The sequence below is a fragment of the Eumetopias jubatus genome, unplaced genomic scaffold (genome assembly GCF_037043125.1).
Source record: "Eumetopias jubatus isolate StellerSeaLion01/CBP00866 unplaced genomic scaffold, mEumJub1_p1.0 scaffold_1, whole genome shotgun sequence".
In the NCBI taxonomy this organism is placed as follows: Eukaryota; Metazoa; Chordata; class Mammalia; order Carnivora; family Otariidae; genus Eumetopias; species Eumetopias jubatus.
The window spans coordinates 113,960,581-113,986,247 of NW_028274807.1; the positions used below are offsets into that span (position 1 = coordinate 113,960,581).

The 25,667-nt window shown below is 36.2% G+C and overlaps 1 protein-coding gene across 1 annotated transcript in view; it reads right to left on the minus strand.

Annotated features, from left to right (window-relative positions):
* The window catches only part of LOC148165048 (high mobility group nucleosome-binding domain-containing protein 4-like), a 13,322-nt gene extending 838 nt beyond the window's left edge, over positions 1 to 12,484 (minus strand). Inside the window, exons 1-2 of the mRNA XM_088023114.1 lie at positions 12,404 to 12,484; positions 12,156 to 12,270 (exon numbers count right to left, since the gene is read on the minus strand). Coding sequence (XP_087879240.1) covers positions 12,156 to 12,270; positions 12,404 to 12,484 — 196 coding nt within the window. The remainder of the gene's footprint in view (positions 1 to 12,155; positions 12,271 to 12,403) is intronic.
* Positions 12,485 to 25,667: the final 13,183 nt, after the last annotated feature.

Sequence of the window (25,667 nt, forward strand, 5' to 3'; positions counted from 1 at the left end):
TATCTCCAGTTTTTTCCTCTGATTTCTTTAATCTCTTGCCTTCAAACACAAAAGTGTCTCTTACAAGGGCGCCTGGGTGTCTCCATCAGTTAAGCAGATGACTCTTGATCTCAGCTCAGGTCTTGATCTCAGGGTCGTGAGTTCAAGCCCTGCATTGGGCTCCATGCCCTACTTAAAAAAAAAAAAAAAAAGAAAAAAGATGCCTCTTACATAGAAAAATGACTTGTTGTAGTTCACTGCCATTTCTATCTAGTCTTCTATTTTTTCTTTTTTTAATTTTTTTTTGGCTAGTGCTCCATTTCTTTCACCAAACATGCGTCCCATCACCCCTTGAAATACAGCCTCTATCATCATGAAAATAACAAAATAAAAGGCTGTTAATTACAATCTGCCCGTCTTTTCCTAAGATTTCACTTCCCCCTGAATTCTCTGCTGTTTTCCTACTGATTGCTTTCTCTCTTGTGAAATGCTCCTGTTCTTGGGCTATCATCACTCCTTTTCTTCTATGTCTGCCTATTTCTCTAGCTCTCACATTGGTCTCCTCATGGCCCCACCTATTCCTCTCTCACATCAGAGGCTCAGGGGAGCTCTTGTTACCACATCTCTTGGGTAGTCCTCATTTCAAGGATTTCTCTGTCACCCCTGCACTGACTCCTTTCGAGTTTCTCAATACAGTTTATTTATTGAATGCCTACCATATAGCAGTCATTGTGCTAAGCCTTAATCTTCTTTTCAGGTATAACAGTTTTTCTTCCATGGTTTTCTTCCCATTTTCATCAGGAAATCCCACCATAATTCTAAGTATGTATCAATTTTTAAAAAGTTGTCTCCTTTCTCTTAGTCTCTTCTTTCTGTCAGTTGCATCCTCACTGTTCTAGAGTAGAGATGACATCCTTACCTCAGTCTCTCCCTAACTTCCTTTCCCCCTCATGCTTGCCCCAGCCATTCCTTAAGTTCTGCTGACATTTCTCTTTGTTTCATTGCATTTGTCCCTTTCTTTACAATTCCTAACAGATAGTTCTGGTCCAGGCTCTTGATATCTAATGCCAAGCTTACTGCAAAACCTTTTCATTCATTTTTTTTAAGCCCACGTAAAATCCCAAGACTTAATTAGACACTATTTTCCACCTCATGCAATTTTGTTGACCAAAGACTTTTTGGTTGCCTTTAGTGGTAGTTCCCATGCAGAACACTAATTCTAACAGGTGCTCTGAGAAACAAAATTTCTATAGGAAGAAACCCCCAAACAACAGTTTTGGGTATGCTGCCTTAAAGAATGTAAATGCCTACTAGCATATTACAGTTTCTAGTAATAACATTTAACTCAGATTTTCTCAAGATTTTCTGTCCAAGGAACTTTCTTCTATGTGACAAACTCATTTAATATATAAAAACTAGAGTTGTGTAGAATACAAGTTGGAAAATGCTGGCCTATTGGATAATATCTAAATGCCATGCATGCAACAAAAATAATGAAACATAGTTAATGTTTATCAAGTCACTGAAAATTACTTTACAAATACTTCAAGTACTTAATGTTCATGATAACTTTATAAAGTTGTTATCCTCATATTGCTGAGGCTCAGGGAGGTCGAAATCCTCATGGGGCAAGTGGCATAAGAGGGTTAGAAACTCTGGTCTCTGGGACTCCAGAGTCCCAGCTCTTTTACACTATGTGGCTTTTAATACAGTGCAATGTTTCCCCACTCTGCTTCTACCCTCCTTTTCTAACCTAGCCTCTCTGTGGGCCTTCAACTCTAGGTGGTTGGACTGGTTCACTATATATAATCCTCCTTTTTTAAAATATTTTTTTTTATTTATTTATCAGAAAGAGAGAGAGAGAGAGACAGAGGCAGGCAGAGGGAGAAGCAGGCTTTCTGCCGAGCAAGGAGCCCGATGTCGGACTTGATCCCAGGACCCTGGGATCATGACCTGAGCTGAAGTCAGACGCTTAACCGGGCGTTAAGCGTTGAGCCACCCAGGCGTCCCTATAATCCTCCTTTCTATCCCTATCACCTTTCTCTCCAAGCAAATTTTCTTTCCTCTTCATCCTGTCCAGATTTATTAAGTGTTCCTCAAGGATGCTAGCAGACCACAACATATTGACCTAAATTTGTCTTTTCTATATCCCCATGAATATTTACCATTATGTCATTCATTTGCTAACTAAACACAGACACACACCCCCAAAACAAGACCCCCTTATTTTGTCTTTCCTCAATGAAATTATAATTTTGCAAATGGGACTGTAGTTTATATCTGAATGTATGAATGAATAAACAAATGAAATAGACAGTGGTCAAAATTGGAAATATTAGAAGTTTTAATCCTACAAACCTCAAATGAGGTGAAACCATTTTTTTTTTCTTTTTAAGAAGCAATGCTAAAATTTTACTTTAAAAAGTTACAAAAGTTATACACACACAGTCATTGTAAAAGATCTAAAGATTAGGGTAGTGGTTGAAGTAGGAAAATCTCCTTTTCTCATTAATATGCCAGCCCCCCTTCCTTTAATCCTGTTCCCCTGAGTTAATTACTATTAAGGTTGGCAAATGTCTTTTTAATCCTTTATCTAGCCAACCATCTACACTTGTATCTAAACCTAGCACTCCGAAATCCTATGGCCTCATCTGTAGATGTTATTCATAGAAAGAGTGATCTGATTCCAAATAAACTAAGAATGTTATAACTGTTTGTTAGTAAAGGGAAAGAGGAGAGTTGTACACAGTTCTTCAAAGAAACAGACACACTTCCTGAAAAAAATCTCTGTAGACCATGTCTAGAGTTTCCCACCAAAACCCCTGGCAAAAATCCTAGCCTCCTCTTGCTCTCTGACTTGCCTAATTTCTCTTCTCACTCCCTCCAACGGGTCATGCTCGCTGGCCCTCCGGCTCCCTGAGAAGCCTGTCTGCCTGCTGGATCAGAGGGACTGGGTTGCTTCCTGCTCTTACTGCTCTTTTGCTTCAGAATCAGATCATTACACTTTAAATTTGCCTAGATTTGTAAATTTACTGGACTAGAGCCTTTCACTGCGTTCTACTCTAGAGTTTAAATTCTGCTCTGTTGGTTTCATTTTCCTTGAACCTATTGATTTTTTGTGTGTTCTTTTTCTTGTTCATATTCCCAAATTTCTTCATTTTATAGATCTTGAAAATACTTTGCTTTTAGTTTTAATAATCAGTTCTGTTTTTTGTCTGGTTTATTTATTTTCATTGATTTTTTTTTTTCTTCCATCAATAGTTTCTTCTATTTTTCACTCTAGGTTCATTATTTTCTCCTTCCTCATAGAAGTATTTTGGTCATAAAAGTTACTCTGAATATGCTATGGCCCCTTAAATTCAATATATTTAAAAGATAGATATTATTGTCATTGACAATCATTCATAATTTATGTCTAATTTTAGCTTTTATTTTCTTTTCAGTGAAAGGAAGGGTATTACATGATCTGTAGGATTTTTCACTTTTTTGAAACTTGTCAAGTCTTTGTGGAAATAATATAAGCATTCAATTGATATTAAAAAAATTCCTATTAAAATATTCAACTTAGATAAAAAATTAGAACTGTATTAATATGTCAATTTTTTTAAAGAATACTTTTCTGGAAGAACACATTTGCCATGTAACTCAATTTCATTTAACAAAGATATATTATGGATGTGAATAAATGTATAATTCCTTATTTAACTAAAAAGTTCTAAAAAATAGGCAAAAATAAACCTGAGTGTAGTAATCAAATCAGGAATTTTTAATATAGAGTCCATAAACTCCAGGGGTGGGCCTATAAATTTTGATATTTTAAAAGTGTTATAGTCTTTTCCCTTTTCAAAATTACACATTATTGCTCCTTTGTTTTTCTGCAAGGGAAGATAAGGTTTTCAAAAAATTCTTATTCTCTGGCACTTCCAAAATGGAAAACTTAATAGAGATCTAGAAAAAAATTTTGTTGTGGTATATAGTCCATATATCTCTATTTTTTTTGTTTTTATATTCCGGTTGGTTAACATACAGTGTTGTATTAGTTTCAGGTGTACAGTATAGTGATTCAGTAATTCCATACATCATCTGGTGCTCATCATGACAAGTGCACTTCTTAATCCCCATCACTTATTTCACCCACCCCCCTACCCCCATATATCTCTATTCTTAACATGTGGGGAAAATATTATACTATCTTGAATAGTAATACAATTTATATCTCATTGTTATTCATCAAATAATTCTGGAACTAAATGGAGAAAAGAGTAGCTATTCCAAGAATCCAGCTAGTCCATTCCTCTTCTAAACCAGATTATTCCCAAACTTAATTTAAAGGTGCCACGCTCATTAACCTTTCTAAAACTTTAAAAGGCTCATTGTTAATCCACTTCTTATATTTAACCTAATCCATTTATCATGCATTTAAAACTCACTTATTTTAAAACTCTGCCTTAGTCATTGAAGTGAATTGAATTGGTTTTGTGTTTGGTTTTGACTGCCTTTTCCCTTTTAAGTAGACATTTTCCTGGTTTTTCGCATGCTGGGTAATTTTGGATTGTATACAGTGTATTTTGAATATTGTGACATTCTGGGTCTACAGTCAAAAATAATGATGAAAAATAGGTATACTATGCAAACTTTAAAAGAAAGCTGGGGTAGTTTATTAATATAAGGTAAAATAGATGTCAGTTTATTAACATCAGGTAAAATGTCAGAACAAAGAGCATTAGCAGCAATAAATAGGGATATTACATAGTTATAAAAATCAGCTCAATAAGAAGATATAACAATATTAAATATGAATTCACCTAACTTCTTTAGAGTGTCTAAATACCTGAAGCAAAAATTCACAGAACCAGAAGGAAAAATAGACACATCTACAATTATAGTTTGAGATTTCAACACTCTTCTCTCAGACAACCTGCAAGCGAACACTACCACCAGCCAACTGCAAACTGGATCAAATTGACATTTGTAGAACAGTTTATTTAACCATAGAAGAATATGCATTTTTTAAAGCAAAGTATAACTTTTTTTCTCTTCATAGCTTTGAGGTATAACTGACAAAAATTGTATATACTTAAGGTGTACAACTTGGTGTTCTGATATACATTGTGAAATAATCACCACAATCAATCTAACATACTTACCACCTCACAGTTACTGTTTTTTGTGTGTAGGTGTTCGGGGTAGGGTGGGTGGTTAGAGCATTTAAGACCTACCTTCTTGGCAAATTTCAGATATTCAAGTATTACTAACTGTAGTCACCATGTTGTACATTAGATCTACAGAACTTATTCATCTTGCACAACTGAAACTCTGTACTCTTTGACCAACATTTACCCATTTCCCCCAACCCCAGCCCCTGGCAACCACCATTCTCCTCTCTGCTGCTATTTTAGGGAATATGAATTCTTTTTAAGTGTACATCGCCTAATACACTCAGTAATACAGCCATATCCCAAGGTGTAGAACAAATCCTAACAAAATTTTAAAAATCAAAGTATATCCTTTGACCCTGTGAACTTAGACTAGAAATCAATAACAGATAACAGGAAAATGTCTAAATATTTGGCAATATCTAATAACTATATAATCCATATTTAAAGCAGTCAAAGGGGGAAAAAAGAAAGAAGACACAAATTACCAATATCAAGAATGAAAACAGGTATTTCTACAGAAATTATCAATAGATAATGAAAGGATGAGAAAAGAATTCTACAGATAACACTCATAAATTTGATGAGGAGATGACATGGACCAATTCCTTGAAAATTACAAACTACAAAACTTAAGATGAAATACATATATAGTCCTATAAAATGAAAGAAATTGTATTCATAGTTTTTTAAAATTTTTATTTATTTATTTGAGAGAGAGTGAGCACAAGCAGGGGGAGCAGCAGAGGGAAAAGGAGAAGCAGGCTCCCCACTGAGCAGGGAGCCAGATGCAGGACTCGATCCCAAGACCCTGGGATTATGACCTGAGCCGAAGGCAGTTGCTTCACCAATGGAGGCACCCAGGCACCCTGAAATTGTATTCATAGCTAAACACCTTCGAATAAAGAAATCTCCAGGCCCAAATGGTTTCATAAGCAAATTCTACCAAACATTTAAAGAAATGACAATTCTATACAATATCTTCAAGAAAACAGAAGAGGAAAAAACACTCCACAACTCATTTTATGAAGCCAACCTCATGCTGATAGCAAAATCAGGCAACGGTGGTAGATGAGATGGACAGTATCATTCATAAACAGACTTCCCTAATCCAGCCAAAGTATATATATATCATCTATATGTATACATAAATTATATATTTAAATAGAGTTTATCCCAAGAATGCAAGGCCAGTTCAGTATTCAAAATGTAGTCCACCAAGTTAATAATATAAAGAAGTACATTTACCATATTATACAAATTGATCAGAAAATGTATTTATGAAATACCTTTATGGAAAGAAAATTCTAGCAAATTAGGAATAGAAGGGAACCTCCTCAATGTGATAAAAGGCATTTACAAGAAACTTACCTCTGTCATCCTACTTAATGGTAAAAGACCATTAGATTAGGAACAAGGCAAGGATGTCCACTTTCATTTGTCCTATTCAGCATTGTACTAAAAATTCTAGCAGTGCAATATGGCTAAAAAAATAAAAAAAGACATTAAGTTGGAAAGAAAACCATTCCTATTTGTAGATACCTTGATTACCTAAGTGGAAAATTCCACAGAATCCATAAAAATCACTCCTAGTCCTAAGTGTATTTATCTAGGATTCTGGTCATATGTCCAATACATATAAAATCATTTTTATAACTTACAATTTCATTTTATTTATAATATTTTATTGGAAACAAGATAGCATTTATTATAGTCTCTCTCCCCCCAAGTGAAATACTTAGAAATAAATAAATGTAATAAGAAATGGGTACTGGGCCTATATGCTGAAAACTACAAAAGGATGGTGGGGAGAAAAAAAGGACCTAAGTGAATGAAGATGCATACACATGCACGACTTGGAAAACTCAACCTAGTAATGATGTCCCTTCTTCTCAGATTGATTTATACGTTTAGCGTAATCAAAATCTTACAGGATTTTTTTTTTGTAGATATAAACAAGCAGACTCTAAAATTTTATGTGGAAAACAAAGGAATGAGATCAGTGAGAACAGTTTGAAAAACAAAAATAAAATTGGACAAATCATGCTGTTCAATTTTTAAGACTTACTGTAATGCTACAGTAACCAAGACAGTGTGGTACTGGTGAAGGATCAGACCCACAGGACTAGAGTCCTGAAATGGACCCAGTCAGATGTGACCAATGCATCTTTGGCAAAAGAACGTGGGCAAATCAAGTGTCTTCACTATGTGGTGCTGAAACAGTCTTCCATGTGCAGTGAAATGAACCTTGACCTAAACCTCACAGCTTACTCAAAAATTAACTCAAAATGAATCAGATCAAAATGTAAAACTATAAAACTTTTTGAAGAAACCATAGAAAATCTTTATTAAATGGGGTTAGGTAAAGAATACTTAGCACTGATGCTAAGATCATGATCTATAAAGAAGTAATAACTTGAACTTCATCAACATGAAAAGCTTGTGTTCTGTAAGAGACTGCAAAGAGAATGAAAAGACAAGCTACAGACTGGGAGAAAATATTTTCCAATCAATTACATATCTGACAAAGGACTTCTATGCAAAGTGTATAAATAAAATCAGAAATCAAACAATTCAATTAAAAATGACAAATTATTTATTTATTTATTTATTTATTTTTAAAGATTTTATTTATTTATTTATTTGAGAGAGAGAGAATGAGAGATAGAGAGCACGAGAGGGAAGAGGGTCACAGGGAGAAGCAGACTCCCTGCTGAGCAGGGAGCCCTATGTGGGACTCGATCCCGGGACTCCAGGATCATGACCTGAGCCGAAGGCAGTCGCTTAACCAACCGAGCCACCCAGGCGCCCAAAATGACAAATTATTTAAACAAGTGTTTCACCAAAGAGGAGATATGGCAGGTTAATAAGTACATAAAAAATGTTCAGTATTTCTAGTCACTAGAAAAATACAAATTAAAACCATATGAGATACCATTACATGTATATTATAATGGCTAGAAAAGCATTTAAGAAACTTTAGGGACTGATAAGAATGCAGAGCAATGAGAACTCTTAAACATTGCTGGAAAGAATGCAAAATGGTGCAGCCATTTTGCCTTTGCAAATCCATCCTAACAGCTAAAATCTGGCTTCAAAATGGAAACCTTCTTTTCATCACGAAATCCATGAAGATTTTTTGCTTTTCAAAACTTCTAAAGTTTCTGGACACATACTAATTCTATGATGAATGAAGTATAATGTCTCTAGAAACAGAACATATAACATTTTTTTTTTTAAGTCCCATTGTTTGGTAAGCAGCACAGTGTTATGAATGTTGTTTGTTGATGAGGATCATGGGCACAGATCTTGGGGGAAAAGTAAGTATTAGGAATTGTATACTGGGGGCTTTTCAAGAGAAAATGCAATGTGTATGGTCAGAAAATTGTTCAAATATTAAAGAGTTATATATATATATACATATGTATATACTTGAATGAATAAAATCAGAGCTTCTACTCTCAAGCTTACGACAATCCCTACTCTCTTGTGGTAAGCCAGGTCAAGGTCAATCATTTGACCCTGCCTGGCTTCTGTATAGGCATTTGATTTTACAAATACTGAAAAGTTCTACCACGCTGTAGGTATATTCTGTGGGTTCTTAAAATAAGAAAAATGTTATAAAATATTTCATTCTTTTTTTTATGTTATGTTAATCACCATACATTACATCATTAGTTTTTGATGTAGTGTTCCATGATTCATTGTTTGTGTATAACACCCAGTGCTCCATGCAGTACGTGCCCTCTTTAATACCCATCACCAGGCTAACCCATCCCCCACCCCCCTCCCCTCTAGAACCCTCAGTTTGTTTCTCAGAGTCCATCGTCTCTCATGGTTCATCTCCCCCTCCGATTTTCCCCTTTCATATTTCCTTTCCTGCTATCTTCTTCTTCTTCTTCTTTTTTTTCTTTTTAACATGCAATGTATTATTTGTTTCAGAGGTACAGGTCTGTGATTGAACAACATGAGGGATACATAATTTTTTTTTCCTGAAAACTTTAGTATTTCTAATCTAATGGAGTTTTGAACTACATGAAAGATTACATTTCCCTTCTCAGTTTGACTGACAGAAGGTTTTGAGTAAAATTTGTGGTGCATCTATAGTAAGTGACCTCTATATTTATTTTGTTTTAGTCACAGTCCAAATTGTTAGTCCCGTCCTGGCCTTTTCCTTTTCACCTTTTTTTCTGATTGCTGAATAGTATAGGCGTTTTTAATTTTGTGCATTTTATATAACATTTTTGTGAATTTTCTATATATTTATACAAATACTTATATTTATAAGGCTGGAAGAACAGTTGCTTAGAATATGCAAATGCTTAGAGTAACTTTATGTATTTCAGGAGATGGGATTACAGGTGATTTATGTTTCCATTCCTTGAATTCATTTTATATTTTTGATCTTTTATAGTAGGAAAAGGAACAAATACTAAATTTTTAGAATGATGGCAAGTACTGATGAATGAATAATTATACTTATTTGATCTGTGTTTTTTTTTTTTTTTTGTATAGCTCCTGTGTTAAAATGTGCTTGAATTATGTAGAATTCCTTAACAGACATATTTGCTTTCATGCCAAGATTCTTGTGAGGTGTGGGCTGGCTACTGTGATCATACTTTCTTCCCTGTTTATGAAATTCCATTGGCAAGAGCTTGGCATAGCTGTCACCAATCATTCTATTTTCCTAGCTTTTTTTGAGAATCAGAACACTAGCAAGACTCGTTCCCAGCCCCCTTCCCGGGCTGGCCCAAGGAATGTATATAATATTATTATTGTTCCCAACTACGGTTCATTCCTAGCTCCCTGGGAGTGCTGTTCTTTTCTTTTGTCTCTTGCTACTACACTCAAGGCTGGGTTTGTTGTTGTTGTTGTTCTGTTTTTTTAAAGTTTTTTGAGTATAGTTGACCTATACATTAGTTTCAGGTGTACAGCATAATGATTCCACAAGTTTATATGTTAGACTTTGCTCACCACCTGTGTAGCTACCATCTGTCACCATACAACACTATTACAGTATCACTGATTATACTCCTTTAAGCTGTGCCCTTTTATTCCCATGACTTATTCATTTTATAACCGGAAGCCTGTATCTCAAGTTTATGTTTCTTTCAGATTTCTACTTCCCAATTACCTTTCTCCTTTCCCCACCTCTCCTCAACCAAAATAGGATTCTTTCAACTCTTCTTTCTGCTGTGGAATTTTACGAAAGTGATTTTTCTTACTTCACTGACTTCAAAAGACCATTCAATAAATATTAAGGACAATGGGTTTAGGGGAGGACAAGGAGATTCTTCCCTGTGCAATATACCAAAATAAATTCCAGAGAGATTCCAGGTAAAATATAAAAAAGCCTTATTAGAGGTAGAACATATAGGTAAACAATTGATTTCTGGGTGAGGATGTGGTTTCTAAGCATAAAACAATGGATGAACTATCAAAGAAAAAATAATAGTTTTGATAATACGAAAATTGGAGCTATTATATATATTACAAAAGAAAAAACGGAACGAAACAACAAACAACCCCAATACATTAAGTGGCACTATGGATTGAACACTGAAAGTAGAGCCTAATTGTGGGGGCTGTGAGAAAACATTAAGATTCAATTTCTGACTGCACAGATTTTGGCAAGTACCCTCATATTTTGAGTCCCTTTAGCAGTCAAGCCAAATTATTGAAGAACCACTTTGAAAAGATGAGTTGCTTACATTTTTGTTCTATAAGCCTTCCTCATGGCCATACATTTTAATTAGGTGTCAGAAAAATCTATATGGTTCCTTTTGAAGTAATTTTCCCCTCCATTATCTTCATAATAATAGTGGTGGTAGTGTGTTTCTCGTGAGGCCGTTACATTTTAAGAAGCTAAGTGATAACCTAAGCAAAGGAAAGATTTTATTATAATAATTGCAGATTATATTGGCACATGGTAGAATAGAGGATTTTTCATATGCCCTCAATGTTTTCAGAATGGTCATCCTATTTAAAGCTTGCAAGATATCTGTGGAAAGGGTGGTAGTATTCCGTTTGGATAAGAAAACTGGGGCTCAGAGAGCTTTCATGACATGCCCATTATGAGTGATGATTCTGAAAATGCAAATCAAACACAGAAACTCTGGCTCTAAATCCTATACTCATTCCTGGATATATAATGACTCTGGCTATTGATTGGTGTGGGTGGGGGACATCAGTAAATAATATGTTGTCATACCCGCTTTCATCTGGGGGCCATGGCACCTGCCGGATGTCTGCTGTCCTTGGAGATTTAATTTTTAAAATATTGCTACAGTGTTAACATGTTACCATCTGTAGAACTATTAGTTTTGAAAGAAGTTATTTCCTGTGTTTCTGCAAAGACAATGTGAAATACTGTATAATAGTGAATGACAGCAAATCCTTACATGGCATTTGCCCTGTGCTATTTAACCCTTGCAACCCTCTGCGACTACTACTATCCCCATTTTATAGATGAGAAAACTGAGGCACAGAGAACTTGCCCACGGCCATCCAGAAGCCATTACTTTATATTCCTACATAGCTCTTCAGTTCCCTGTTTTCATGTGAGGTATCATGAATACGGTAAAAAAAAAAATAAAGTCACTCTTTCCAGCATGGCTCTTTCACTCGGGTGGTAAGCTAAATGCTAGTTTATATACAGGTGACTACAGCTGCCTGCAGTAGTGGCCTCTTACTTTAACCAAGAAAATATTTTCAAAATATTTCTACAGTCTGTGGATATGACGAGAAATAACTTTGCACTTTGAGGAGGCGGGATGAAACAAAACTAGGTTCTGCCTTTTATTTGAGCCAAGAAAAACCGCGTCGTGCGGATTCTCAGATTGTTGGGTGAAACAGTTTTTCTCCTAAAACTTCATCATTTCCTTGTTATATATAAAACGTACGCATCTCAGAATGCAATCTGTGAAATACACTTCTGGTCACATTTACAACATCATTAAACTTAGATTACTTAGTGACACATTTTAGATGTCCGTGACAACACGAGTGCTTTTCGTCAACCAGCTATCCGGAGTAATGGATCGGGAGCCGTGGCTGGAGGAGGATCCTGGCGTTCTGCGCGGATTTGTAAAACAGGGCTGGGTGAGCGGCCCCTCAGCAGGCCTCCTCCCCTTACCTGTAATTTTTTACATGTGTATACTTCATCACTGGTGACATTCGGGCCTTCAGATCAGTCATCTCTTAGGACTTAAAATTGATATATCAGTCTCAGCATAAAATGCTATCATTTCCGTAGACCAACTGTTTACCGGAGTATAACTCCTCCTGTGTCTCATTTCATCACACTGTTCCACATAGTGATGTTTCAATGTGAAATGAAGTTTTTTCATGCTGTGCTTCTGAGTAGGAAAAAAGACAGAAACACAAGTATGATAAATGGTGAAGAATCCATGATAACCCTTGCAAAACAATACAGTGTGGAGGCATTATACTTGCTTTAATAATTTAATGCATAAATGTGGCTTTTAAACTTTTATAACAAATACTATTTATGTGGCAGTGAGGGGAAGATCAATTAGATTTGCCGTGAATCACTTTATCTTCCAATTTATTTAGAAATTAGCAAAATACCACTGCTGTCGAACTGTCATGATGAAATATTTGTGGAGACTGCAGTATTAGTAAAAAAAAAAAATTGCCATCGTGCTTTTCAGTTGCACATATATTTATTTACAGTTTTGTTCGAGGGGGAATTTGTTTAAAATTTTATTAAATCTAGTCCTCTTCCTCTATGTGGAGCTCAGGACCGGATCTTGGCTTTGAGCAACAATGGCATTTAGGAAAACATCTTGTTTAATTCCCTATTGTTGTCTGGAAGACACTGTAGTGTTTGCATTCTTTGGTTGTAGAGCACATTATCTTCGTGGCTCTGAGTGTGGTCTGAGTGTGACATCAGCATCCCACTGATTATGAGGGTTGATTCAACCGATTTGGCCGACTGGTCTGGGGTCCATATACTTCATTCACAGCCCTTTTTAAAAAGCTGGGCATTGGCAGAGGACGATGACATCCCCAGGGAGACCAGAACCACTTAATTTTTGTCAAAATGGAAATGATTTTTTTTTTTTTTTTGCTTTTAGAATGCCTTGATTTGACCTGTGACTAAAGGTCTCATAGACTACTTTAAAATGAAAGGTAAAATTGTTTAACCAAAAGTGGCTTGAAATTATGTGGGTTTTTTTTAACATTTTATTTATTTATTTGACAGAGAGATAGAGAGCACAAGCAGGCAGAGAGAGAGAGAGGGAGAAGCAGGCTCCCCACCAAACAGGGAGCCCAATGTGGAACTCGATCCCAGGACTCTGGGATCATGACCTGAGCCGAAGGCAGATGCCTAACCGACTGAGCCACCCAGGTGCCCCGAAATTATGTTTTCAGTTTGATGTAGCACTGCACATAGTGTTTGCTCTGAGAAAACATTATAGCATGTTCTTCTAATTTTTGATTTTCTGTTTTCAAAAATTTTAATATGTGCTTTTTAGACTGTTTTGGTAGAAACCATAATTTGCTGTAGGATAATATCCAAGAATAAGCTGTAGCTAATAGATGTGAAATAAATTATTAACAAACAGCGAGTGAATTGAGTGATCCCAAAGAACTGTAGGGGAAAAAAAAAGAGAGGATTTTTACAGTAAGATATTTTTATGAAAATAATTTAACCAACAAACTTATTATTTCTGTCCTTTAGAAGAAATATGAAAGTTAGCAATAATTAATTGGTTTGTTTCTCCTGTGTGTGTATGTGTATGCATGTGTGTGTGGGCATGCACTCACATGCTCATGCATGCACAATAAAGAGCACTAAAATTATTTTCATAACTGATCTTCATACCTTGGGGAGTAAAATTACATAGAGTCCAGTTCTCTTAGTAGATGAGGTGTTCTGATAATATTAAAAAACATGGCACATTCAAAGGGTACTATCCACCAGAAAACTAGAGGTGGGTAGGACTAATATGATTTGCATTCGATTGAAAATTCTACAGCCTGAGTAAAGCAAAATTGACACTATAAAGTTCTCAAATTTAATTTTCAATAGAAAGCTACTCAAATCCAAGGTTAGTTTTGAAAATGGAGTACTTTTAATAATGTATGTCAAGAATTATACCCATCCCCTGCTCACATCTGTTATTTTAAGAAAATTTCAACAGTAGCTGTATTTTTTTTTAAGCTCCATTTAAATTGACCTGTATCATGGGGGGGAAAAGTTTTTTAAAATAGACTTTTTAGAGCAGTTTTCAGTTCATAGTAAAATTGAGCAGAAAATAGAGTTCCTGACACACCCACAGCCTCCCCCACTGTCAACATCCCATACCAGGTGGTACATTTGTAGTTACAATCAATCTAGTCACTGTATTTTTCGTTCTGAAATGCATAAATGGGTTTATTATTTAACTATCCTTGAGAGAAGCTGTTAAGTTATCAAAGGGATTTTCAAAATGGTCCTGGGGAAATTTAAACAATTTAATAATTTGTTAAGTCCAACTAAAATCACTGTAATGCTTCTTCCTAGACATTCTGAACATTCATTGATTGCTAGTATGTCAATATGTGATTAGTAATATGAGGGAGGAAGAAAGTAAAGCTCAATTCTTGTCCTCAAGTCACATAAAAAAGAATGGAGGAGATAATTACATGAGTGGTTTGGATGCTAGTGGGAACATGTGGTAATGAGAGGCACAGTAAAAATGCTCTGGGGGGCAGCACTGAGAGAAGGTAAGAGAGTTCACTGAGGTTACAGAGTAGACTGTTTAGTTGGACCTTGAAAATGTGGATTAGGGGGCGCCTGGGTGGCTCAGTTGTTAAGTGTTTGTCTTCGACTCAGGTGATGGTCCCAGGGTCCTGGGATCAAGCCCCGCCTCGGGCTCCCTGCTCAGTGGGAAGCCTGCTTCTCCCTCTCCCACTCCCCCTGCTTGTGTTCCCTCTCTCGCTGTCAAATAAATAAAACCTTTTTTTAAAAAAAAATGTGGATTACGGTGCGAAAGGATTGCCAGATAAAAAAATAAGATGCTTAATTATAATTGAATATCAGATTAACAATGGCTAATTATAAGTATGTTCCATGCAATACTTGGGATATACATGTACTAAAAAATCTGTTATTTATCTGAGGTACAGCATTCCCAGTTAAATTTATATTGTTTTGGCAATTCTAAGCCTGGAATACACTCTACTCAGAAAAAAAATCTGCAAAGGTACAAAGAGAAAAATATTTCAGGGTACATATAGAAAAGAATGAAAGAATGGTTGATTACTTTGAAGGTAGGGAATGGCTTGGATTGGATGAAATGAGGTGTGTTAATGATTATACTGGGACAACCCAGCATAAAGTGCAACCACTCTGAGCAAATAGGGGAGTAATAATGCTGAGATCTCAAAGGGTAGTGGGACCATAGCACAGGGGTACCAAAGGAAAAGAGATTTTTGGATCTAGTTAGGGTAACTACTGAGATGCTGCACAAGAGAATATAATAATTTAAGAAATACCAAAGAGGTTGAATTTTTGAGCCTTTTGTCCCCTGTGCAAATAATTCTTCAATGATTGTGCCTTTAGGCCATGTTTGGGGGATTGTGAAAGCCCAGAGCACATGCCAGGCAAACTTTTTTAAAAAAATTAATTTATTTTAAGTAATCTCTACATCCAGTGTGAGGCTTGAACTCCTGACCCCAAGATCAAGAGTCGCACGCTTCTGCTCCTCCACTCCCCTGACTGAGCCAGCCAGACACCCCGCCAGGCAAACCTCTTAAATGCATATCACTAGTGAGCAAAATTTGTAATATTACTGAGGTGAGACAAAACATTCCTGAGACAATAGAGATGCAGATTTGGCCCTTCTGGAACAGAATATTGCAGGGTTCACAGAAAGTGCTCATCATATGCTTATTTATAAAATTGGTCGATGCATGAGTTAACAGTCTCTTCCATTGCAACTAGAAAAACTGAATTCAAGGGGTGCCTGGGTGGCCCAGTCGGTTAAACGTCTGACTCCTGGTTTCCCCTCAGGTCATGATCTCAGGGTTGTGAGATGGAGCCCCAAGTTGGTCTCTGTGCCCAGTGCATGGAGTCGGCTTGGGATTCTCTCTCCCTCTCCCCTTACTGCTAGTGCACACGCGCTGTCTCTCAAATAAATAAATCTTTAAAATTAAAAAAAAAAAGAAAAACTGAGTTCAAGATAGAACATAGTAAGACCCTTGGCCAATGTGAAGAGAGGAACTTAAACATTTTCCCCACGTTATAAAATGATGATATGCTGATGTACAACGGATCTATCATCTATCTATCTATCTATCTATCTATCTATCTATCTATCTATCTAGATGTTAAAAATACATGCTATTTGAATCGGCAGTTAAAAAATTCAATAAACTATTATTATTATTATTATTATGAAAAGCTTCAAACACATACAAAGGTAGAAAGAAGAGTTCAATGATCTCCCCTACCCAACTTTAGCAATCCTTTATATTTGCTTTATCTACCTTTTTCTCTTTCTTTTCTTGGATAAACAAATAATGAAAATAAAGCATTGATAATTCTTTTTATCAGCTAAGTGGATATATAACAAATTGACAGGGATTTAGAAATGGAATCGCAAAATGGGAATGACTTGGATTTTGCTCGCGCATAGTCTGAGACTGTAAAAAGTATATTTTTATGTTGAAATAATCATGCATTACCTGAATTAAATCCATGATGTTCATGAGGACTACGGAATTGATCTCTGCGGTTGATTTTGAATGCTCTTTAATTGTATCCTCAATATCTTACTTTTTAGCACTGAATGTAAAAGATTCTCTAATAGCTTCAGACAGGTCCATCTTACCCTCTTTTAGAAGATAAAAAATTATAATGATTTGCCCATATTTATACATTATTATAGCCTGAAACAGAACAGTGTTTCCATTCTATTGATTTATCATTTGTCTTCATAAAATTGTCTTAGTTTATAGGAAATACTTGTCCAGATGATTAAATCATAGTTAAATTTTATATTTCATCCAGGAGCAGCAGAAGTAAACTTTAGCAAAGTATATTTTATGGGTCAGCAAAATACAGATGAAAGAGCAAAATATATGAATATAGGTATTAGTGTTAAAACCATAAAAAATAGATCTACTTATATTCCCTCAGGCCATTACAGTCTGGTCTAAAAAAATGCGATCACTTTTACAGAAATCACCTGTAATTTGAGGCTTTAGTATCTACTCATTAATGTAAGATCCCAGCTTTTTATGAATTCTGCCCCCAACCATTTCTGGAAGTGTCCAGGGCATCAATTCAACTTGCTCACGATCAAGTATGGGTGCTACTGAAGGGCATCTACTTGACATCCCCGACACTGTTCTGGTCAGGCCACCTATCTCATACTAGACGCTGCTGCTATTTCCATGGGGAGGGTGTTTGCCAGAGATTTCTATTCTGCTGGATGACTCAAAGCCTACTATTCATACTGTGGACCACACTGATGCTCTAGTCTCCTGCCTGGCCCTACCCCCATTTTTACCTGACCCTTGTGATGCAAGTCTGGGACTAGGCTATATATTTCCTTAACCGTTACCATATTTGATCAACATTTAAAATAAAATTTGCTTTTCATCCTAATTATAAAGGTATCTTGCCAAATTTGAAGCTTAGAACTAACTGAAGATAAAAAATATAAAACATCCCAAATCCATATGACCACTATTAACGTTTTGGTGGATATTTCTCATGCAGATTTTCTTTCTTTAAAAAAAAAAGTTCTGCATAAAATGTACCTTAACATATATTTTACACTAATTAGTATATTCTACACTTTTCCCCCCTGTCCATGAATTTCCTTATATAGCAAGTGTTTTTTTTTTTTTTAAGAGCTGCAATAGTATTATATGGATATAAAATTAGTTCCTTGATATTTTTATTTCTTTTTATTTTATTAAAAGTAACATTACAGTGCACATTCTTGTGTATACACTTTTGTTCAAATCTCTGGTATTTCCATATATATACATTTTTAGAAGAAGAGTTGCTGACTTGAAGAATATGAAAATTAACATTTTTTGAGTGTTGTCAAAATACTCTTCAGAAGGTATTGACAATTTTCACATACAGTGATTTATAGAGGTATTGCCATTTCTTTATCTTTGCTAAAGGAAAGAATCTCATATTTAGTGCTTATATATTTTCAAGTAATGAATGACAAAATGTTCATATTATTTCCAGATATTTGGCTATCTTTTATGAATTATTTATGTCCTTTGCCCACTTTACTAATAATCTGCTTAGAGTTTATAAGAATTTTTTATTTTTAATTTTGAAAAAATATTTATTTTAAAAATTTTATTTACTTATTTGACAGAGAGATAGAGCACAAGTGGGGGGGAATGGCAGAGGGAAAGTGAGAAGCGGTCTCCCCGCTGAGCAGGGAACCCGAAGTGGGGCTCAATCCCAGGACCCTGGGATCATGACCTGAGCCACCCAGTGGCTTTGCCCCAGTTTATAGGATTTGGTAAGAACACCTTTCATATTAAGTATACTTTTACTTATCATTATATTGTAAATAGATTTCCATTTCAACTTAATGTTTTGCCTTGTAGAAGTTTCGAAAGTTTATGTAGTCAGTTGGATCATTCCTCCATTTTCTCATTCTTTGGTGTTAAGAAAAGTCCTTCTCCACTCAAGATTATTCAAATATTCATCTGATTTATATTTTCTTCTTTACATTAAAGTCTTTTACCCATTGAGAATATTTTAGCTGACTGACATAAGGTAATGGTTTTCTGGAGCTGCATTCCGGCAGAGGTTAGCAGAGTCATGTTACATGTGTCCTATTGTCCTACAGTGTTGTTGTGAACAACCAGGTGTTGTGGTTTCTGCTTCTGTTCCTCTCTCTCTCTAGGACTCAGGCAAAAGTGAGTGAGGACTGGGCCAAGATCACCTTGATTTAGCTATGCTATCTTCGGATCACTTCGTCATCACAACTACAATCCTGCTTTTGGTCCCAGGTTGCCTGTAGAATGTTTTTTCCAGAATATCTCTACCTAGATTCCCATGTAATAAGAGTCTTGGCAAGTTTCTTCTATGACCTCTTAAGGTTCCTGGGCATATCTAGACTTGTCTAAATCCCAGCTTGGCCTGAAGCTGGAGCTCTGCTGTATTTGGAAATGTTCTGGTAAAATTAAAAATTTCGAAGCACTCTTCAAGTAGTACTGAATTTGACTTACAACAGGTAATATTTGTTAATAGAGAAGTATAAAATATGAGAAGTTAGAGAAATATTCCTATATTAGATATCAGATATTCTGTGCATGTGTGCGCACATGTGTGTGTGTGTGTGTGTGTGTGTGTGTGTGTGTGTAATATGGCAGCAAGTCACAAAAGCAGGTCTTGAAAAGGGTCAGGAAAACAATGTGAATGAATGAAGTGGGATTGGGAGAAGGGCATGGGGTGGCAGCGGCTGTGTTGAGTTGTAAAACATAAGCTCATGGTAAAAGGGTTTCAGCCAATTGTTTTCTAGTATAAAGGTTAATCCAATGTAGGTTAACTTCCAGTACTTCATAAGAACCAGGAGATCCAGGTTTAACATGAAATTCTGACTTTTAATTGCTGGCAATAAACTCAAAGGATTTTAAAATGTTCCGAGTGTTAAACTGTATTTTTAGGCTGGACATGACCCATGGGCGGTCAGTTTTTGACTTTGCTCAAACCACACATTTTGTTGGCTAGGTAAAAATCATGTGAAATTATTTGCAAAATTACAGCACAAAAAGAAAGCCACTATTTGTGATTAGCAAGATCAGGTACATAAGATGATTCACCACACCACAAACATGGAATTCCAAAATTAATATGAAGTTGCATTAGCAAGAGATTTGGCCACCGTTCCTCTGAAACATCCAGCTTTGAAAATTCTTTCTGATTTGTAAAATGGAAGCAATGATGAATTGGTGAAAGGAATGAAGAAAGCCAGGAATGAGGAAGGCTGAGTGCCAAGGAAGATCAGCACATTCGTTGTGGTCATGGGGCCCTGGGGTCTTGCCTCTGATGCCAGAACTCTGAAAGAGAATTTTCCTAGTAAAGAAAGACTTTGAAACAGACTTTCATGCATGTGATCTGTTCCATAGCGTGTCTCTTGAAACAGGATGTGAACAACTGGAATTGAAATGGAGGGACGCTGGAAGAGTAATGGAAAAGGGACCTGAGAGCCCACAAATCTCATATTTAGAATACCTGAGGGGACTACCTCAATAGCTAAAGATCATTCTTTTCAAGCAATTTATTGTACAGACCCTTTTAAAAACATAAACCAAAGGAAGGCAAAAAAGACAAGCAGAGAGTTTAGAGACTACAGTGCATATTTAACATATATATAAATGTGATCATCACACAGATGTGTATAACAACCTCTCTTCAGGAGTGGCTTTCCCCTTCCTTTCCACGTTTCTATATTAGTAATATGGTCACTCCAGGAACACTTTGTCCATTTTGGACTTGGGCCTAGTTAGGGATTGAAAAATGGTACAGGTGTTTTTCCATTCTGGCTCCTCCTCTTCATATAAGGAACATGTGTGTGTGTGTGTGTGTGTGTGTGTGTGTGTGTGTGTGTGTGTGTGTGTGTGTGCCCCATGTTTCTCCACTTCCAAGGAGAAATCCTACTAATCTTAATCCATATTTCTCCTCCTCCTGGGTGCTTCCATGGTGATCAGTAGTGGTTGCACCAAAGGATTCTAAAAGTTGTATTTCAAAGTTTATATTGTTATATGTCCAAAGACTATCAAACCCTTCTTAGAGATCATAGAAACCTTTAATTATTTCCTAAGTTTTATGCTATTCTCTTTCAAGTAAGGAAGAGGAGATGTGTGGGAATAGGGAAAGAAAGAGAGGACACAAAGACCAAATTATTGTTCAAACTACCATTTATCAAATGCTTATTAGGTGCTAGAAATTGTGATAATCATTAAATGTGTCATTTTATTTAAATTATTGCAAGAAGCCTGAAATTATATATATTTTTTTCTATTTTACATACAGGTAGAACAAGTCACTATATACTTTAAGAAATCTGCCTCAGCAGTTAAGTAGAAAGCCCCCCTTTATCCTCAGTACTTCTGATTTCAAAATCCATATGTTTAAACACTATGGGAGTATTCCAAATTTTCTTTTCACAGAATCAACAGTATGAAATCTGTAATGGATTTTGAATGTTATGTCTCTTTTTCAAGATTTTTTTATATGAATGTAAAGAATCTATGGATTCATTATGGAAAAAATATATTTTAAAGACTTTATTTTTTATTTATTTGACAGAGACACAGCGGAAGAGGGAACACAAGCAGGGGGAGTGGGAGAGGGAGAAGCAGGCTTCCCGCCGAGCAGGGAGCCCGATGCGGGCCTCGATCCCAGGACACGGATCATGACCTCAGCTGAAGGCAGACGCTTAAGGACTGAGCCACCCAGGCGCCCCATGATGGAAAATATATTGCCCTATAGATCTTAGAAATCTGAGATTTTGATCATCAGAATGTAATTACATGAAGCATATGCTATGTGGGTTTTTAACAAAAACCATACATTTCTTTGTATTTTATACTGTTAAGGTGCTTTCATAGATATGTAGTTTATTAGAGTGAAGAGAACAGTAATCTGAAGATAGAACCCCAAGGATTGCCAAAATTTAATATTAAGGCAGTTGAGGTTGGATATATTAATAGAAGAACAGGAACCCAGAATAGCACAGATAGTAAAGGACATGTTCAACCTCTTTTCTGAGAACTGAGCTAACCTGAGGGTGTAGTTAAGATGAGTGGGAGTGTGGGTGATAGGTTGGCAAATGAGAGATGTATGGGAGAGGTTGCCGCTGTATGGAGAGTGTAGAGAATGCACTGGAAGGGGTAACTAGGAGAAATCTGTCACTGTTATGAGGAGGTATCAGTGCGAGAAAGAAGAGGGAGGGTTCTGAACGATTCAGGTGTTGGCGGTGGGGATGGAAAGAAGAAAATATATTCAGAAGGTGGTCAGGTAAAATCTGAGGAACCAAAGGTTGAACATGAAGACAAAGGAGCAAAAGGTATCTACAATGTTCTCCATGTTTATAGTGTGTGTGTTAAATGGCAGACTTACTGAATTAGTAACACATAGAAAAAGAAGCAGGTTTATAAGAAGAATTTCTTTTTATTCTGTTGTGTTTATAGTGTTATAGTGCATCCAGTGGAACTTTTAACATTAGAAGAGGCCCCTAAATAGATTGAAGAATCCTACATTTATGAAGCCTTCTGAAATGTAATTATGTTAAGATGCTATTGTATAATAATTAAAATTAAAGCTATTATCTGTTCTAGAAGAGCTACTGTGTTTAGGAATTCTATGAAATCCACTTACAATTCACTTACAACTTAGAGAACATATTAAATTGTATAAATGGTTGCATACAAACTTTTCATTATTAACTATTTCCACTGATCTCAATAGGTCAAATAATTTTTCAAAAGACCACCTAATACCTCATATATTGATTGATATTTGTTTTAATGATTTACAGAAAGATTTGACTAGTGGAAATTAGGCTGGTTAGATACATTTATAATTTCTGAGAAGACTTTCATCGCAGAAGACTTTTTCCATGGACTTCAATAATTCCTTGCTTCTAACTAAAAACTTCAACTTTTATTCTCCTTTCTCTTTTGGGGGGAAATAAAGTAATCCATTTGGTATTTGTATCACTTAGCTTTTGCTCTCTAACTGTGGCACAATTTGGTGTTTTGTTTCAGCTCCCTATTTATCTCATGATTCTGTAGATCGGCTGGTAGTTTCCCCGGGCTGGGTCTGCTTAATGTACCTGAGCTGGCCCCCCTTAAGTGCCTGCGGTCCACTTGCAGATTGCCTGCTGGCTGGAGGAACTAGCATGGCCCCAAGGAGAGCTGTTTTCTGGAGTATCTTAGTTATCCTTCACGTGGTCTCTCATTTTTTGGCATATTGGCTTGGATTCATTACACAACAGTCTCTGCGTTCTGAGGATGACAAAAGAAAGCAAGCCCCATGACACAAGTGCTTTTAAAAGCCCTTCCTCGCCTCATATTTGCTAATGTTCAATCAGCCAAAACAAGTTACACCAGCAGCTGACAGTCAATAAGGAGGGCATTACAAAAGGACATGGATAAAGGGGAGAAATTAGTGATTTTCTTTTGCCACCTGCATAGTAAAATATTTCCTAGAAAGCCTTTGTAGATCTGTAAGGTGGCCATTGTAAATAATAAAGGGTTTGTGGGAGGATAGTACAAGACTTGGGATTTATAGGCTTAGTGAGATTTGTAAAGTTGAATTCTTCAAAATACTTTTCTGAATAGTGTATCAGTCACTGTCAAGCTGGGAGTGTCAGAAACCACACAGAAACTTGATTGAGCAAAGTTTTATATAAAGATTACTTATGAATAATAGGATATTGGTGTGACAGGGATTGATGGCTAAGCATAAAGAAAACCTAAAGCCTAGAGGAATAGCAAATATAGAGGCAGCCATTACCCACCCACAGGGTGGAGGCAGTGTTTCAAAGACAGGGACAAATTTGGGGGAGTCCCCACCCTGCAAGGCTGAGATTCAGACCTAGTTGGAAATGTGGCCCACTGGAGAGTGGAAAAGTTTACCAGGCCAACGCTGGAGGTCAGGAAACCATCTTTTGGGGGTGTCAGGGAAATTGGGCAGGAAGCTGGGGGTCGTGAGTGTTCCTGGCTTAGCAAGTAAGCCTGGCAGCTGAGAAGCTACCCAAGGGGATGTCACTGAAATTGGCTATGGGTGAACTCCTCTAGGACTCCTTTACCCAGATAAGATTATAGGAGGACAATGAAAGAAAACACCAGACCAGAGAGCAGACCCCTTCCTACAGGAGTAGCACTCCAGGACCCTTTAACATCGTGCCAGCTGGCAAGGGAGAAATGTGTTCAAGGTTCAGCCCCAGTATCACAAGTAGGACAGTGAAGGGGTAGAGTTAGAGTTGAGAGGCAATACACTGATAACTGACACAAATAGAAAAACTCATTTGTGCAAAAAGTAAATGGGTAAGCTAAAAATGCATCTGATCACTGTCTATGGGAACCGAAATATAAGAAGTAGTCGGAAAAAGTTGATCATGACCTTTATAATACATGTTTCAGAGAATTAGTAGATTATCTTTTTTAAAGATTATCTGAGAGAGAGAGAGCACCTGGAGGGAGAGAGGGAGAGGGAGAGAGAACCTCAAGCAGACTTCTTGCTGAGTGCGGAGCCCAACACGGGGCTTGATTTCATGACCCCAAGATCATGACCTGAGCCGAAATCAAGAGTTGGATGCTTAACCAACTGAGCCACCCAGGTGCCCCTAGAATTAGTAAATTATCTTTGACAATTTTTTGAAATATGACTCTTTAATGTAAATAACATTGAATATTAGATCAGTGTGTGATTTTTTACTTACCTGTAAATTGCTTTATCATGTAAATATCAATAAAATTCCACTTTTACCTGGCAGGATAGTTCATTTTTCATGGGATTGTCTATCTTTTGTTTTGCCAGCAAAATGTTATTTTTCTCATTAAGAAAAGATTTTTCCCAATTTTGAGAGAAGTTTAAGTGTGTCTTCAATACTTGATACAAATTAATGGTATTTCGTGTATGACTTGAGAAGCTGAGTATTAAAAATTTAGGATATTATTATTGTAAGGACCATACAGTTGCACTGGGATAACCCTTTCCATTTACCAGAAAGTCAGTTATTGTAGCTAAGTGGCAATGCAACTTTAAAATTGTTCCCTAATCTCTTAAACTGGAACTAGAAAAAAATATGTATGTAGAATATTCCATATGTGGATGATCTGTATCTTGTAAGTTATAGAATCAGTGTTATATAATGCAGAATTAATTATTAAAAAATTGCAGAGCCCTTTTCTTGAAAAGAAGTGATTTAGTGACCAGTTGAGGACTTGTTTGAAAGGGAAAGAGGACAATGGACAAGAGTGGATCAGGGAGCAAGCAGTCTTATTGGGTATAGCAGGAAGCTGATAAAGAAAAACGATGTCCAAGAAAATATTTTTTAGAGTAGAAGTCTTCAAAGAAAGCACAAATCAGTGCCAGTAATGACACCAAATTAAGTTCATCCTCTTCATTCCTAAACTAGTCATACAATCAGGCCAGCTTTAAAAAAGTGATGTTGATAAGATGACTAGACAGTTATGGTCCATGCAACACACAAGAATTATCAAAGAGAATAGGATTATAGTTTAGGTGATTGGTTAAAATCTAAAATATGTGGTAGAAAAGACAAATATTTTTAAGAAGAAAAGAATTTAGTGATATTAAAAACAAAATTGTAACTATTGTTAATGCATGGCTTCAAAAATATATTTTTTAAATTCTGTCCCCAAAGTATTGATGTACCTTACCTGCAGAAATTGTTTGGGATCTGAGTGAAATTTAGATTATTCTAAATTTTGGTCTCTAATACTCTTTTCCATCCAAAGTAACTAGATTTTTTTTAAGTTATTATTATTATTTTAAGAGAGAGA